This window comes from Ruditapes philippinarum, unplaced genomic scaffold, assembly GCF_026571515.1.
Source record: "Ruditapes philippinarum isolate M1 unplaced genomic scaffold, ASM2657151v2 ctg3982_1_1_1_1, whole genome shotgun sequence".
Lineage (NCBI taxonomy): Eukaryota > Metazoa > Mollusca > Bivalvia > Venerida > Veneridae > Ruditapes > Ruditapes philippinarum.
Genome location: NW_026861093.1, coordinates 101578 through 115220, shown reverse-complemented (window position 1 = coordinate 115220; position 13643 = coordinate 101578). Strand labels below are relative to the sequence as shown.

Here is a 13643-nt window from a genome sequence, read left to right as displayed (position 1 = left end):
TTGTATGAAGTTATATTGAATTCCAACCATTAGTCTTCAAGTTATGCTCCGGACAAAAAAAGCAATGGAAAAGTAACAAAGGGCAATAACTCTGTAATTAGTCAAGATGGAGTAATGGCTCTTGTGCACTGCACATCCCCTTATTGTGCTTGACCATTGTATGAAGTTGTTTTGAATTCCAACCAGTAGTTTTCAAGTCATGCTCTGGACAAGGAAAAGTAACAAAGGGCTATAACTCTGTAATTTGTCAAGATGGAGTTATGGTTCTTGTGCACTGCACTTCCTCTAAATGTGCTTGACCATTGTATGAAGTTATAATGAATTCCAACAATTAGTCTTCAAGTTATGGTCCGGACAAAAGAAAGCAATTGAAAAGTAACAAAGGGCAATAACTCTGTAATTACTTTAGATAGAGTTATGGTTCTTATGCACTGCACTTCCCCTTACTGTGTTTGACAATTGTATGAAATTGTTTTGAATTCCAACCAGTAGTTTTCAAGTTATGCCCCAGACAAGGAAAAGTAACAAAGGGCAATAACTCTGTAATCAGTCAAGATAGAGTTATGGTTCTTATGCACTGCACTTCCTCTAAATGTGCTTGACCATTGTATGTAATTATATTGAATTCCAACCATTAGTCTTCAAGTTAAGGTCCTGACAAAAGAGAGCAATGGAAAAGTAACAAAGGGCAATAACTCTGTAATTACTTTAGATAGAGTTATGGTTCTTGTGCACTGCACTTCCCCTTATTGTGTTTGACAATTATATGAAGTTGTTTTGAATTCCAACCAGTAGTTTTCAAGTTATGCCCCGGACAAGGAAAAGTAACAAAGGGCAATAACTCTGTAATTAGTCAAGATAGAGTTATGGTTCTTGTGCACTGCACTTCCTCTCAATGTGCTTGACCATTGTATGTAGTTATATTGAATTCCAACCATTAGTCTTCAAGTTATGCTCCGGACAAGGAAAATGCAACGGACGTCTGGACTGACGGACTGCCCGACCAACCGACCGACCGACCACCGGGTGACTCCTATATACCCCCCCAAACTTCGTTTTTGGGGGTATAAATATACCTGTTTTTGACCATGGGAAACAACCTTTATCTGGCTGTAAAATCTATAGGGAAAAGTCACTTTACATTAAGTCTTGGCACTACCTTGCCTAGTGGATCCTATCCTAGTAAAATCCACTCAAGTCAAATGCAAGTTTAAGATCAAGACACTCCTGTAAAAACTATTTTATTAAATCAAATTACTTTTAAATAATTTCAAAAATAAAATACAAACAAGACATTAAAATTATTGGAGCAATTACAAAATGATTACATTACAAATGGAAGTTTCATGAAAGATAGATAACTCCCTCTATTTCAAACTATCATTCAATAAAACAGTTTTTTCCCTTGAGACCGATTAACAAAAAAATTGACCTAGTTAAATGACTTCACTATCAGATATAACATTATTATCATTGCGGCACATGTTTAAACATTTATATTTAAATACAAAGACATTGTAACCTGAGACTCCAGGGGTGGTTTATCAAGTAAGAATGTGAAACATTTTAAAATTGTCTACATTTAGCATTGCAAAATATGTAAAAAGAAATTTAATCAATATAAAATCAGTGAATATTTTAACAATGAATGAAGAAGAATTCTGTGCATCTAAGGATTCCATAGTGATAAACTGTGACCCATGCAAGTTTGAGGATAAACATCAAGAATCTAGTGCATTTTGTCATGACTGTAATGAATTTCTGTGTCATCAATGCCTTCAGTTTCACAGAAAATTTCAAGCATTTCGACAACATCACATTCTTCGTGGAGATTTAATGTCAAGGACTAGAATGGTAACAAAACCAAAACCAGTGCTGAAACTTTGTGATAATCATCATATGAAAGAAGTCCAGTTTTACTGCAGGAACCACAGGTCTGTGTTTTGCAATTTATGTAAATTTGCTAATCACCCAAATTGTGAGTGTGACCTAATAAACGAACTGGTATCAGTTAGTGAGGACAGAACTAAGTTTGACAATGTTTCAAGGAAAATAAAAGGAATAAAAACTGAATTTGAAACACTAAGGGCAGAGCAAACAGAAGTTATTGATGTAACAGCAGCCAGTTCTAGAACCCAGAGAAACAAACTTAAATCTTTGAGGCAGAAAATGGGTGCACTCTTTGACAACCTGGAACATGAAATGGAAGAAGAAAAAATCCAGGAAAAGTTTTATGTCAATGATTTGAGAGAAAGTATTGCTATGTATTCTGACGTCATAAATGATTTGGACTCGCTCAGTGTCCAAGCAGATGATGTCCTAAAATCACATGACCATGCAGCTATCTTTGCGGCAACATGCAAGTTAGAAGAAAACTTTGAAGACTGTGTGACAGTGAAGGACAGAATAGCCGTCAAAGTAATGAAAATGCAGGCAAATAAAGCTGGAAATAAGTTATTGAAACTAAATGGTATGTGTGAAAGTATGATAAAAGACATAGAGACAAATAGGCTTCTGAGGGCTGGTGACAATTCAGATGGAATTGCAGAAGTAAGTGCACACGAAAATAGGTTACCCAACAAACAGCAACAGATGTACACTGTAGGAAATATCAGAAAAGAAAGAAATGGAGAAGCTAAACAAACAAACAAAAACATTTTAAATTGTAAGTCAGAAGAACTACCACACGAGAAAACAAATTATTTGAAAGATGAAATTCCAAAACAGGGTTTGGAAAAGTCTGTTCCAGCAAAGCAACAAAATCATCCTGATGAAACTGCAACAGAGGGTTTGAAAAAATCAAAACAACAAAATCATCAAAATGAGCCTACCAAGGGGGCAATGTGTAAACAAAACAGTGTAAAGAAAAAGCATAACCTGACTAGAGATGTAAAGGCAATGAAAACAACAACAGTTACTCCTGGAAAGCAGGACCTGATATTTGAAAATCTGAACTTCAGGAACTTCTCATATAAATACATCAACTTGGAAGGAAATCAATGTCTATGTGATATAACTGGTTCCATTTTTCTCCCAGATGGTTCCCTTATTTTGTGTGACCGCGGCAACTCAACTGTTTTGTTATATGATAAGGAGTTCAAAATGACAAGTAAACATAAACTTAAATGCAAGGTCTGGGACGTGACACTTACAGACACTGGTGAAATTGTCGTTACTTTGAATTGTCTAAAGATGCTTGTCTACCTTAAAATTATATCAGGGAAATTACAGCAGCAAAATATGACAGTCAGACTTAAAAGAGTACCTTGGGGTATTGCTTCTTATAAAGATAAAATTCTAATATCATATCATGATAACCCAGGAAACAGTGGCATACAGATTAGACACAAACTTGGTAGAGTTTTGAGAAACATCATTGTTGATGACAAAGGTGAACTGCTCTTTGATTCCCCATTCTATATTGATGTGAACCAATATAATGGTGATATCTATGTAACTGATAGCAAAAGAAACACAGTGACTTGTTTATCATTTGAAGGGAAAGTTTTGTACAGAATTGAAAGTCCAGTATTCATGTGGCCGAAAAAGATTATCCACGATGATCAGGGGAACTTTTTACTGTGTGCAAGCTTAGCAAATAAATTACTCCTGGTGAAAAAACAATCATCATCTGACCTTTTATCAACAGACAAGAAAGAAGATGAAAATATTAAAGTGTTTTTGAATGCATGGACTCGTCCACAGACTGTGTCTATTAGAAGAGATGATCAAACCATGGTCATTGGCTTAAGTTCTTCAAATATGATGCTAATTCTTAAATCATCAACATAAATCATAGACATGACAGTAAATAAATCAATCAACAAATAAAACATGGCTTTGAGGGCAATATGTAAGTTTACGGACTGATTTGTCAGACTTAGGAAGGTATATGGCCCGAAGCTGCGCTTCCGGCCATATACCTTCCTAGGTCTGACAAACCAGTCCGTAAACTTGAATTTTGTTTGAAAGGCCATGTTTTATTTGTTATATTATACCGAATCTTTAATATCTCGTATAGTTGTAACGTCTTCACCCACGTGTTGATTGATCACAGGCTTCTTATCACATAGACGCTTAATTGATAGTGATGGGACATGGAAAGTTACGAAAATTGTCGAATTTGTTAAATTATACCGAATCTAAATCCTTTCACCCCTTTTGTTGCTGTCATTTTTTCTTTAATTTGCTTTCAAATAATAATTTATTTGTTCAGCGTGTAAAATATCTCAAACCTTAGTCCGATTTTTTATTATTTTTTTCAATTTAAAGACAAATCATGACTTTTGATCAACATGTAATAAGTTTATGTGAAACAAAACAATAAATTCAGTAAAAAAGCATTAGCATTGTCATTAGCATACGCCCTTCTATATTTAATATGATGGCATCCAGTCCATATAAGAATTATGGACTGCCCCCGGTCTGTATGCGGTTTATGGTTCGAATGACGTCATATTAGATATACCGTAGAAGGGCATATGCAAATGAGGTTTAATATAGAGCAATATTGTACATGATTTATTATTAAAGATGATTTTATACAGGGCATTTTCACAATACAAAATTATGTTACTTAATTCTAATTGCTATTAATTGTTGAAATACATGATTTTTCATTTGCTTTTGATTATTACAACAAAATAAACTTTCAGAAATATATATAAAATAGCTCTGTATTCCATTGGTATACCAATATAAGTAATAACATAATTTAAAATGCAGAGTAACATACCATAATTATAATGAATATCATAACAGTTTCAACTTTTTAATTTTTTTTTCATTTAGTTAATAAAAACAATGCATTTTAAGATATAATTTTTTGAAAATGATGTTAATGTTAAAGTTAATACAAATATTGCATATTTTGCCTTTTTCGTTGTAAATTGACATAACTGGAAAATGTAATTATGAATTTTGAAAGATTTAGTCCGCAATTCTTGACTAATACATATCACCATCCTCGTTGTCTATCAGCTTTATTTTGTTATTCTGATTTGAGGTCACTAAAGACAGGTTAGACAGTATTACTGATTTCATTAGCTGTGTTATTTCTTTAAAAGAATTACAGATAAAACAAAAACTGTTGGTAGGACAGTATTCTCAACAATTCTTAGTGTTTTATTATAAAACAAAGAGTCTGGAAAATAAAGGCCATAATTCTGTCAAAATCCATGTTGTGGTTGAGATACAAAACTTTAACCAAAGTCAACACAAACATGCTGTAAATGTACAGTGGAGCAGGTTGGCCTTCTATTCTTCGAACCACAGTAACTTTACCTGAAACCACATCCACTGATAGATATTTATGGAAGGTACTCAACAGACTAATTAAAAATTTTACACAAGATTAGATGAAGGTGAAATGTGAACTGGTATATTTTATCCTGGAGCTAGCCAGCACTGGTGCCGTATGAAGAAATATATCTGTGACCACTTGAACCCATGACCCTTAAGTTAAGAGGCAGGCACCTTAACCAAAATAGTCACCACTCCCCTTAGTGCACAAACACCTTATTGATAGAGCATTAACACTATCTTCAATTCCTGACAATAAAGATCATAATGATATTCACTACCCAAAAAAAGTCTTTCTTTTTAAACAAGTTTGAATGTAACTATATTTTGGTTACACTGAGTAACCAGGGCCTGCATCACTGTATTGAATCTACTTTGTTTTACATACATACGGTCAATATAAAAAAAATTAATTACATATTGTAAATTTAGTCTAAGAGCACCAGATAAGCCATATTTAAAATGCAAAATAATATAGTCACTAGTTTTCTTGACTATAAGAAATAATGCCAAAATGAAATTTGCTTGTTTGTGTTTTTGGAATTTAAATTGTAACCGCACTGTCAATGTCATACTGGGACTTTCAAGCTTTTAAGATAGAAAAAGACCTCAGGTGCCCCTTCATGCATTATTTCAGGCACAAACCAGCACACGAGTAAAACCACCGATGTACTGTAAGTTAACTTGATAGTTTCCTCACATAAAAGAAATCAAGGTGTCTGGTGGGATTTGAACCTACAGCAGTGAGGGGCAAGTGATTCATTTGAAGTCAATGATCTTAAAGCCAATATGAAAACTCATGAAAGTCATGGCTACTTAAACTGATTCTGAACTAACCAGGACTGCTAGAACTGACCAGTCATAACATTCTATTGTTTTCTGTAAGCCTGGCAGGAATGGCATGAATTTATTTATAAATATGGCAGCGATCTTGCCAGGAATAATTAAGAAATTGTAACTTTACAAAATTCACAAATGACAAATGTAGGCAGAAGACTTGTATTCCATGTTACACTTATTGTATTAAAAAGATCAGACAAAATAACAAGGGCTCTAGCTTAGGACCAAGATAGGAGAATTTCAAGTGCCAGGATTTGAATTTTCTCACCTGACAAACTTAAGATCATTATGGTCATCCAGATAATCATAAAATACAGCAATACCAGCTAAATACTTGGAATTTTTTCTTAAGTCTTTGGTAAATAAGAAATACATTTTTTCTTCTTACAATAGTCATCATACAGTCAGGACTCAATACATCGGAATCCATTATACTGACAAATTCAATTAACGGGAACCAAATTTTTTCATCGTTATTATAATCCTTTAGTCTTTGGTAAATAAGAAATACAATGGTCATCATATACATATAGTCAACTCCTGTTGTACATTTTGATGCCAGACTAAAAAGCATAGCAAATATAAAGTAAACAAGACACAATTTAAAATTCAAAGTAGTCAACCTACAATAATAGCCACTTAAAATACATCCCGGTTCATAGAAGATAGATTTGGTGCAATGTTAAACCCAACCATAAGATTTTATACAAAATATAAAACAAGAAACATGGCAATGCCATGAAACCAGGTTTTCAATTATCACCATTGTAGATAAATATGTTGTATTTGAAATACAAATACAAGCAACAAACAATGTAACTATGTGCAATGTAAAACATGAATAATGTAGGAGGAATTGCGCACAGAAGAAGTGTTCACTATATATATTCTGTATAAGGAAAAAAAACAAAGGGCCATAATTAGGTAAACAAGAACCGGTTGAACCGGGTGATGCTCCCCGAGAAGGTTCTGGACACAGGAAAGTATAAAAAAAATGAACAAAGGGCAAAAACTCCAAAATTAGGCAAAGCGGAGTTATGTTTTTTTGCACTGCACTTCTATTCAATGAGATCTATCTATCTATAAAGTTTCCTGATGATATCAGAATTATGTCCCAGGTAAAAGTCAAAGTGTAAAAATGAACAAAGGGCAATAACTCCAAAATTAGACCAGGCTTTGTTTAGGTTCTTTAAGCATTGCAATTCTATCCAATTATATCTAGCTACCTACAAAGTTTCATGTTGATATCTCTAATAGTTTTAAAGTATTGTCCAGGACAAAGTCAAAAAGTAAAAATAAACAAAGGGCAATTACTTCAAAATACGGCAAGGCCAGAGTTACGGTTCTTGTGCATTGCACTTCCACCCAATGAGACCTATCTATCTACAAAGTTTCATGTTGATATCTCTTATAATTTTAGAGTAATGTCCCAGACAAAGTCAAAGTGTCAAAATGAACAAAGGGCAATAACTCCAAAAGTAGGCAAAGGCAGAGTTACCGTTCTTGTGCACTGCACACCTACTCAATGAGATCTATCTACCTACAAAGTTTCATGTTGATACCTCTTATACTTTTAGAGTTATGTCCCGGACAAAGATCAAAGTGTAAAATAAACAAAGGGGATAATTCAAAAATAAGACAAGGCAGAGTTACCGTTCTTGTGCATGTACTGCACACCTACTCACTGAGATCTATCTACCTACAAAGTTTCATGTTGATACCTCTTTATACTTTTAGAGTTATGTCCCGGACAAATTTCAAAGTGAAAATAAACAAAGGGGGTAATTCAAAAATTAGGCAAGCAGAGTTACAGTTTTGTGCACTGCACACCTACTCAATGAGATCTATCTACCTACAAAGTTTCATGTTGATACCTCTTTATACTTTTAGAGTTATGTCCCGGACAAAGTTCAAAGTGTAAAATAAACAAAGGGGGATAATTCAAAAATTAGGCAAGGCAGAGTTATGGTTTGTTGTGCATTGCACACCTACTCAATGAGATCTATCTACCTACAAAGTTTCATGTTGATACCTCTTATACTTTTAGAGTTATGTCCAGACAAAGTTCAAAGTGTAACAAGTTAAAATCATGTAAACAGGACTTTCAATGTTAATGTCACTGTGACCTTGACCTTGGAGCCAGCCATGCGGATTATGCGTTCTGCACCGTCATCTTGATGTGGTAAACATTTGTCTGAAGTTTCATCAAAATTCTTCAAAGGGTTGAAGAGTTACAGAGCGGACAGGATTTCAATGTTAATGTCACTGTGACCTTGACCTTGGAGCCAGCCATGCGGAACATGCGTTCTGCCACGTCATCTTGATGTGGTAAACATTTGTCTGAACAGTTTCATCAAAATTCTTCAAAGGGTTGAAGAGGTTACAGAGCGGACACAATTTCGTTTGACGCCCGCCCGCCCATCCGCCCAGCCGCCCATCCGCCCATCCGCCCGCCATACCCCAATCTAATAACCAGGATTTTCAAAATTGAAAACCTGGTTAAAAAAGATAGATAACTCCCCCTTAATAAACTGTCACACAATTAAACAGTTTTCTCCCTTGATAATTGAAAAAAGGATGACCTAGTTTGCCGAGTTCCTGATCAATACTATTGGTTTATTTCATGTTTAAACAGGTGTATTTATGGATAAAGACATTGCAACTTGATACTCCAGAGGTGGTCTTAATAACATATCCTTTTTTATCTGAGGTCAGGATGCATAAAAACTTAATATCGGTTATACTTCCAAAATAAGCAAAAAGAAAGTTAACCAATACAAAGTAAGGAAATATTTTAACAATGAATGAAGAAGAATTCTGTGCATCTGAGGATTCAGTAGTGATAAACTGTGACCCATGCAAGTTTGAGGATAAATATCAAGAATCTAGTGCATTTTTGTCATGACTGTAATGAATTTTCTATGTCAACAATGTCTTCAGTTTCATAGAAAATTTCAAGCATTTCGAGAACATCACATTCTTCGTGGAGATTTAATGCCAAGGACCAGAGAGGTAACAAAACCAAAACCAGTGCTGAAACTTTGTGATAATCATCGTATGAAAAGAAGTTCAGTTTTTACTGGCAGAAACCCACAGGTCTGTGTTTTGCAATTTATGTAAAGTTGCCAAACACCCAAATTGTGAGTGTGACCTTATAAATGAACTGATATCAGTAAGTGAGGACAGACCCAAGTTTGACAATGTTTCAAGGAAAATAAAAGGAATTAAAACTGAATTTGAAACACTAAGGGCAGAGCAAATAGTAGTTATTGATGTAATAGCAGCCAGTTCTAATACTCAGAGAAACAAACTTAAATCTCTGAGGCAGAAAATGGGAGAATTCTTTGACAACCTGGAACATGAACTGGAAAAAGAACAAATCCAGGAAAAGATATTTATAAATGATTTGAGAAACAGTGTTGCTATTTATTCTGATGTCATCAATAATTTGGACTCACTCAGTATCCAAACAGATCATGTTTCAAAATCACATGATCATGTGGCTATCTTTGCAGCAACATGCAAGTTAGAAAAAACATTGGAAGATTCTGTGACAGTGAAGGACAGAATAGCCATCAAAGGAATGAAAATGCAGGCAAATAAAGCTGGACATAAGTTACTATTACTAGAAAGCATGTGTGACAAAATTATTAAAGAAATAAATGCAAGCACTTCTCCCGAGACAGGTGAGGATTCAGTTGGAAATGCAAAATATCAGGCATGCAAACAGCAACAGACCAACACTGGAGAAAAAAACACAAAAGAAATAAAGGAAGAAGTTAAACAAACAAAAACAATTATTACAAACAGTAAGTCAGAAGATCTGCCACAGAAAAAAACAAATAATTTGAAAGATGAAATTCCAAAACAGGGTTTGGAAAAATCTGTTCCAGCAAAGCAACAAAATCATCCTGATGAAACTGCAACAGAGGGTTTGAAAAAATCAAAACAACAAAATCATCAAAATGAGCTTACAAAGGGGGCAGAATTAAAACAAGAATGTGTAAAAAAAGAACAACATCTGTCTGGAGATGTGAAGGCAATGGAAACAATAACAGTAATTCCTGGAAAACAGGACCTGATATTTGAAAATCTGAAATTTAAGAACTTCTCATATAAATACATAGACCCAGAAGTAAGTCAATATCTATGTAACATAACTGGTTCCATTTTTCTCCCAGATGGTTCCCTTATTTTTTGCGACCACCGTAACTCAACTGTTTTGCTATATGACAAGGACTTTAACATGATAAATAAATGCAATGTAAAATACAACGTCTGGGATGTGGCACTTTCAGATATAGATGAAATCATTGTAACTTTGAATTGTGTAAAGATGCTTGTCTACCTTAAAACTAATTCAGGAAAATTACTGCAGCAGAAAAACAAAGTCAGTCTTCAAAGAGAACCTTGGGGTATTGCTACATACAAAGACAAAATTTTAATATCATACCACCATAACCCAGGGAATGGTGCTATAGAGATTCGGCACAAAAGTGGGAAAGTTTTACATGATATCACTGTTGATGACAAAGGTGAACTGCTCTTTGATTCCCCATTCTATATTGATGTGAACCAATGTAATGGTGATATCTATGTAACTGATAGCAAAAGAAACACAGTGACTTGTTTATCATTTGAAGGGAAAGTTTTGTAACAGAATTGAAAGTCCAGTATTCATGTGGGCCGGAAAAAGATTATCCACGATGATCAGGCGGAACTTTTTAGTGTGTGCAAGCCTTAGCAAATAAATTACTCCTGGTGAAAAAACAATCATCATCTGACCTTTTATCAACAGACAAGAAAGAAGATGAAAATATTAAAGTGTTTTTGAATGCATGGACTCGTCCACAGACTGTGTCTATAAGAAGAGAGGATCAAACCATGGTCATTGGCTTAAGTTCTTCAAATATGATGCTAATTCTTAAATGATCAGCATAAATCATAGACATGACAGTAAATAAATCATAATGCGATATTGTACATGATTTATTGTTAAAGATGATTTTATACAAGGCATTTTCACAATACAAAATTATGTTACTTAATTCTAATTGCTATTAATTGTTGAAATACATGATTTTTCATTTGCTTTTGATTATTACAACAAATAAACTTTGAATTCAGAAATATATATAAAATAGCTCTGTATTCCATTGGTATACCAATATAAGTAATAATTCAATTCAATTCTTTATTAAGATGATTCAGGCCACCAGCCCATACATCACAATAAACATAAAACATAATTACATATTATAATACATAATCACAAAAAAAGTGAAAATTTACAGTAATTAACATAACAAGCAAGACTCGTAAATCACAATAAACACAAAACATATTTACATATTATAACACAAAATCACAAATACGATGAAAATCTACAGTAATCAACATATTTACATCTATAAACAAGTATATAAGTAGTTTTATAAAAACGAAAATATAAACAGTGACTATTTAATAACATAATTTAAAATGCAGAGTAACATACCATATAATGAATATCATAACAGCTTCAACTTTTTTCTTCATTTAGTTAATTGAGAAAAACAATGCATTTTACGATATAATTTTTTGAAAATGATGTTAAAGTTAATACAAATATTGCATATTTTGCCATTTTCGTTGTAAATTAACATAACTGGAAAATGTAATGTATGAAAGATTTAGTCCGCAATTCTTGACTAATACATATCACCATCCTCTATGTATATCAGCTTTATTTTGTTATTCTGATTTGAGGTCACTAAAGACAGGTTAGACCGTAGCTGTGTTATTTCTTAAAAAGAATTACAGATAAAACAAGAACGTGTTTGTTAAACACAAATGCCCCCGGCTCAGATTCTTGTCAGTAGCAATATTTCAAAAAATGTTTACCCATTCACTCAGTTATGGACAGAAAAATTGCCAAAAATTGTAAACACAAGTTATATAGCTTGACAAAGTCATGGCATTTTGTAATTGTGAAAAATATAAGTTCCCAAGTCATTGCTCTGATTTGTGAAGTTGAAAAATATTCAACTTCATGCAAGTTATCTTCCTACCAAATATAAAATACATCTGTCATTAAATTAAGGCTGTATGGGCAAAAGTGTAAAAATCTATTTTGAGCACTGGTGACCTTAACCAAACTGACCCCTAACTCTATCCAAAAGAAGAATACCATGTAAGTTATCTTCCTACTAAATATGAAATACATCTGTCAATAAATAAAGGCTGTATGGGCAAAAGTGTAAAAATCTATTTTTAGCACTGGTGACCTTAACCAAACTGACCCCTAACTCTATCCAAAAGAATACCATGTAAGTTATCTTCCTACCAAATACGAAATACATCTGTCAATAAATAAAGGCTGTATGGGCAAAAGTGTAAAAATCTATTTTTAGCACTGGTGACCTTGACCCAACTGACCCCTTACTCCATCCAAAGAAAGAATACCATGCAAGTTATCTTCCTACCAAATATGAAATACATCTGTCAATAAATAAAAGCTGTATAGGCAAAAGTGTAAAAATCTATTTTTAGCACAAGTGACCATGACCCACTGATCCCTACCCCAATCAAAAGGATGAATACCATGCAAGTTATCTTCCTACCAAATATAAAATATATCTGTCACTTAATATAGGCTGTATGAGCAAATGTGTAAAAATCTATTTTTAGCACTGGTGACCTTGACCCAACTGACCACTAACTTCATCAAAGTTGATGTTTCTATCAATTATAAATAACATCTGTCTATAGAATAAGGTCAATACACCTGTAAAAATCTATTTTTAACATTGGTGACCTTGACATCGGTAACATTGACCTTGACCCAAATGACCCCTTACTACACCCAAAGAAGAAGGACCACCCTTGGCATGTTTGTATTAAACATGAAAGACATCACATAAAATATAAAGGCTGTATGAGCAAAAATGTTTATATTTATTTTTTAAACCAGTGACCTTGACCTTGACCCTAGAGACCGCTTACTCCACAAAAAATTAGAGGACCATCAAAGGTATCCACCTACTACATATGAAAGATATCATTAAAGAAATTAAGCAATTAGGAGAAATTTAAGATAAATCCAACTTGCTGAAATAAGTTAACCAGACAAGGCCCTATTTTCAAAGTGAACAAGAGCTGTCGGTAGGACAGCAACGCTCGACTATTCTTAGTGCTTGATAGTAAAAAAAAATGCTTGATACAGTTACCTCCTCCTGTTTACAGGTTGGGGTAATGATGGTGAACAAGTGTGCAAAGTTTCAAAGCCATATGTCAATGAACTTTGAAAATATTTGAGGTATTACAAAAACTTTAACATAAATTCTAAGTCGAAAAAGGGGCATAATTCTGTCAAAATGCTTGATAGAGTTACCTCCTCCTGTCTACAGGTTGGGGTCATGATGGTGAACAAGTGTGCAAAGTTTCAAAGCCATATGTCAATGGACTTTGAAAATATTTGAGGTATTACAAAAACTTTAACGTAAATTCTAAGTTGAAAAAGG

At 33.7% G+C, this 13643-nt stretch overlaps 2 protein-coding genes across 2 annotated transcripts in view; one reads left to right on the top strand and one right to left on the bottom strand.

Moving 5' to 3' along the window:
• LOC132714496 (nucleoprotein TPR-like) overlaps positions 1-13643 on the bottom strand; it is a 94918-nt gene that overhangs the window by 24438 nt on the left and 56837 nt on the right. The gene's annotated exons all lie outside the window — the stretch shown is intronic.
• On the top strand, positions 1159-3879 carry LOC132714497 (uncharacterized). The gene has a single exon (XM_060697391.1). The coding sequence runs from the start codon at positions 1645-1647 to the stop codon at positions 3790-3792; it is 2148 nt and encodes a 715-aa protein (XP_060553374.1). The 5' UTR covers positions 1159-1644; the 3' UTR covers positions 3793-3879.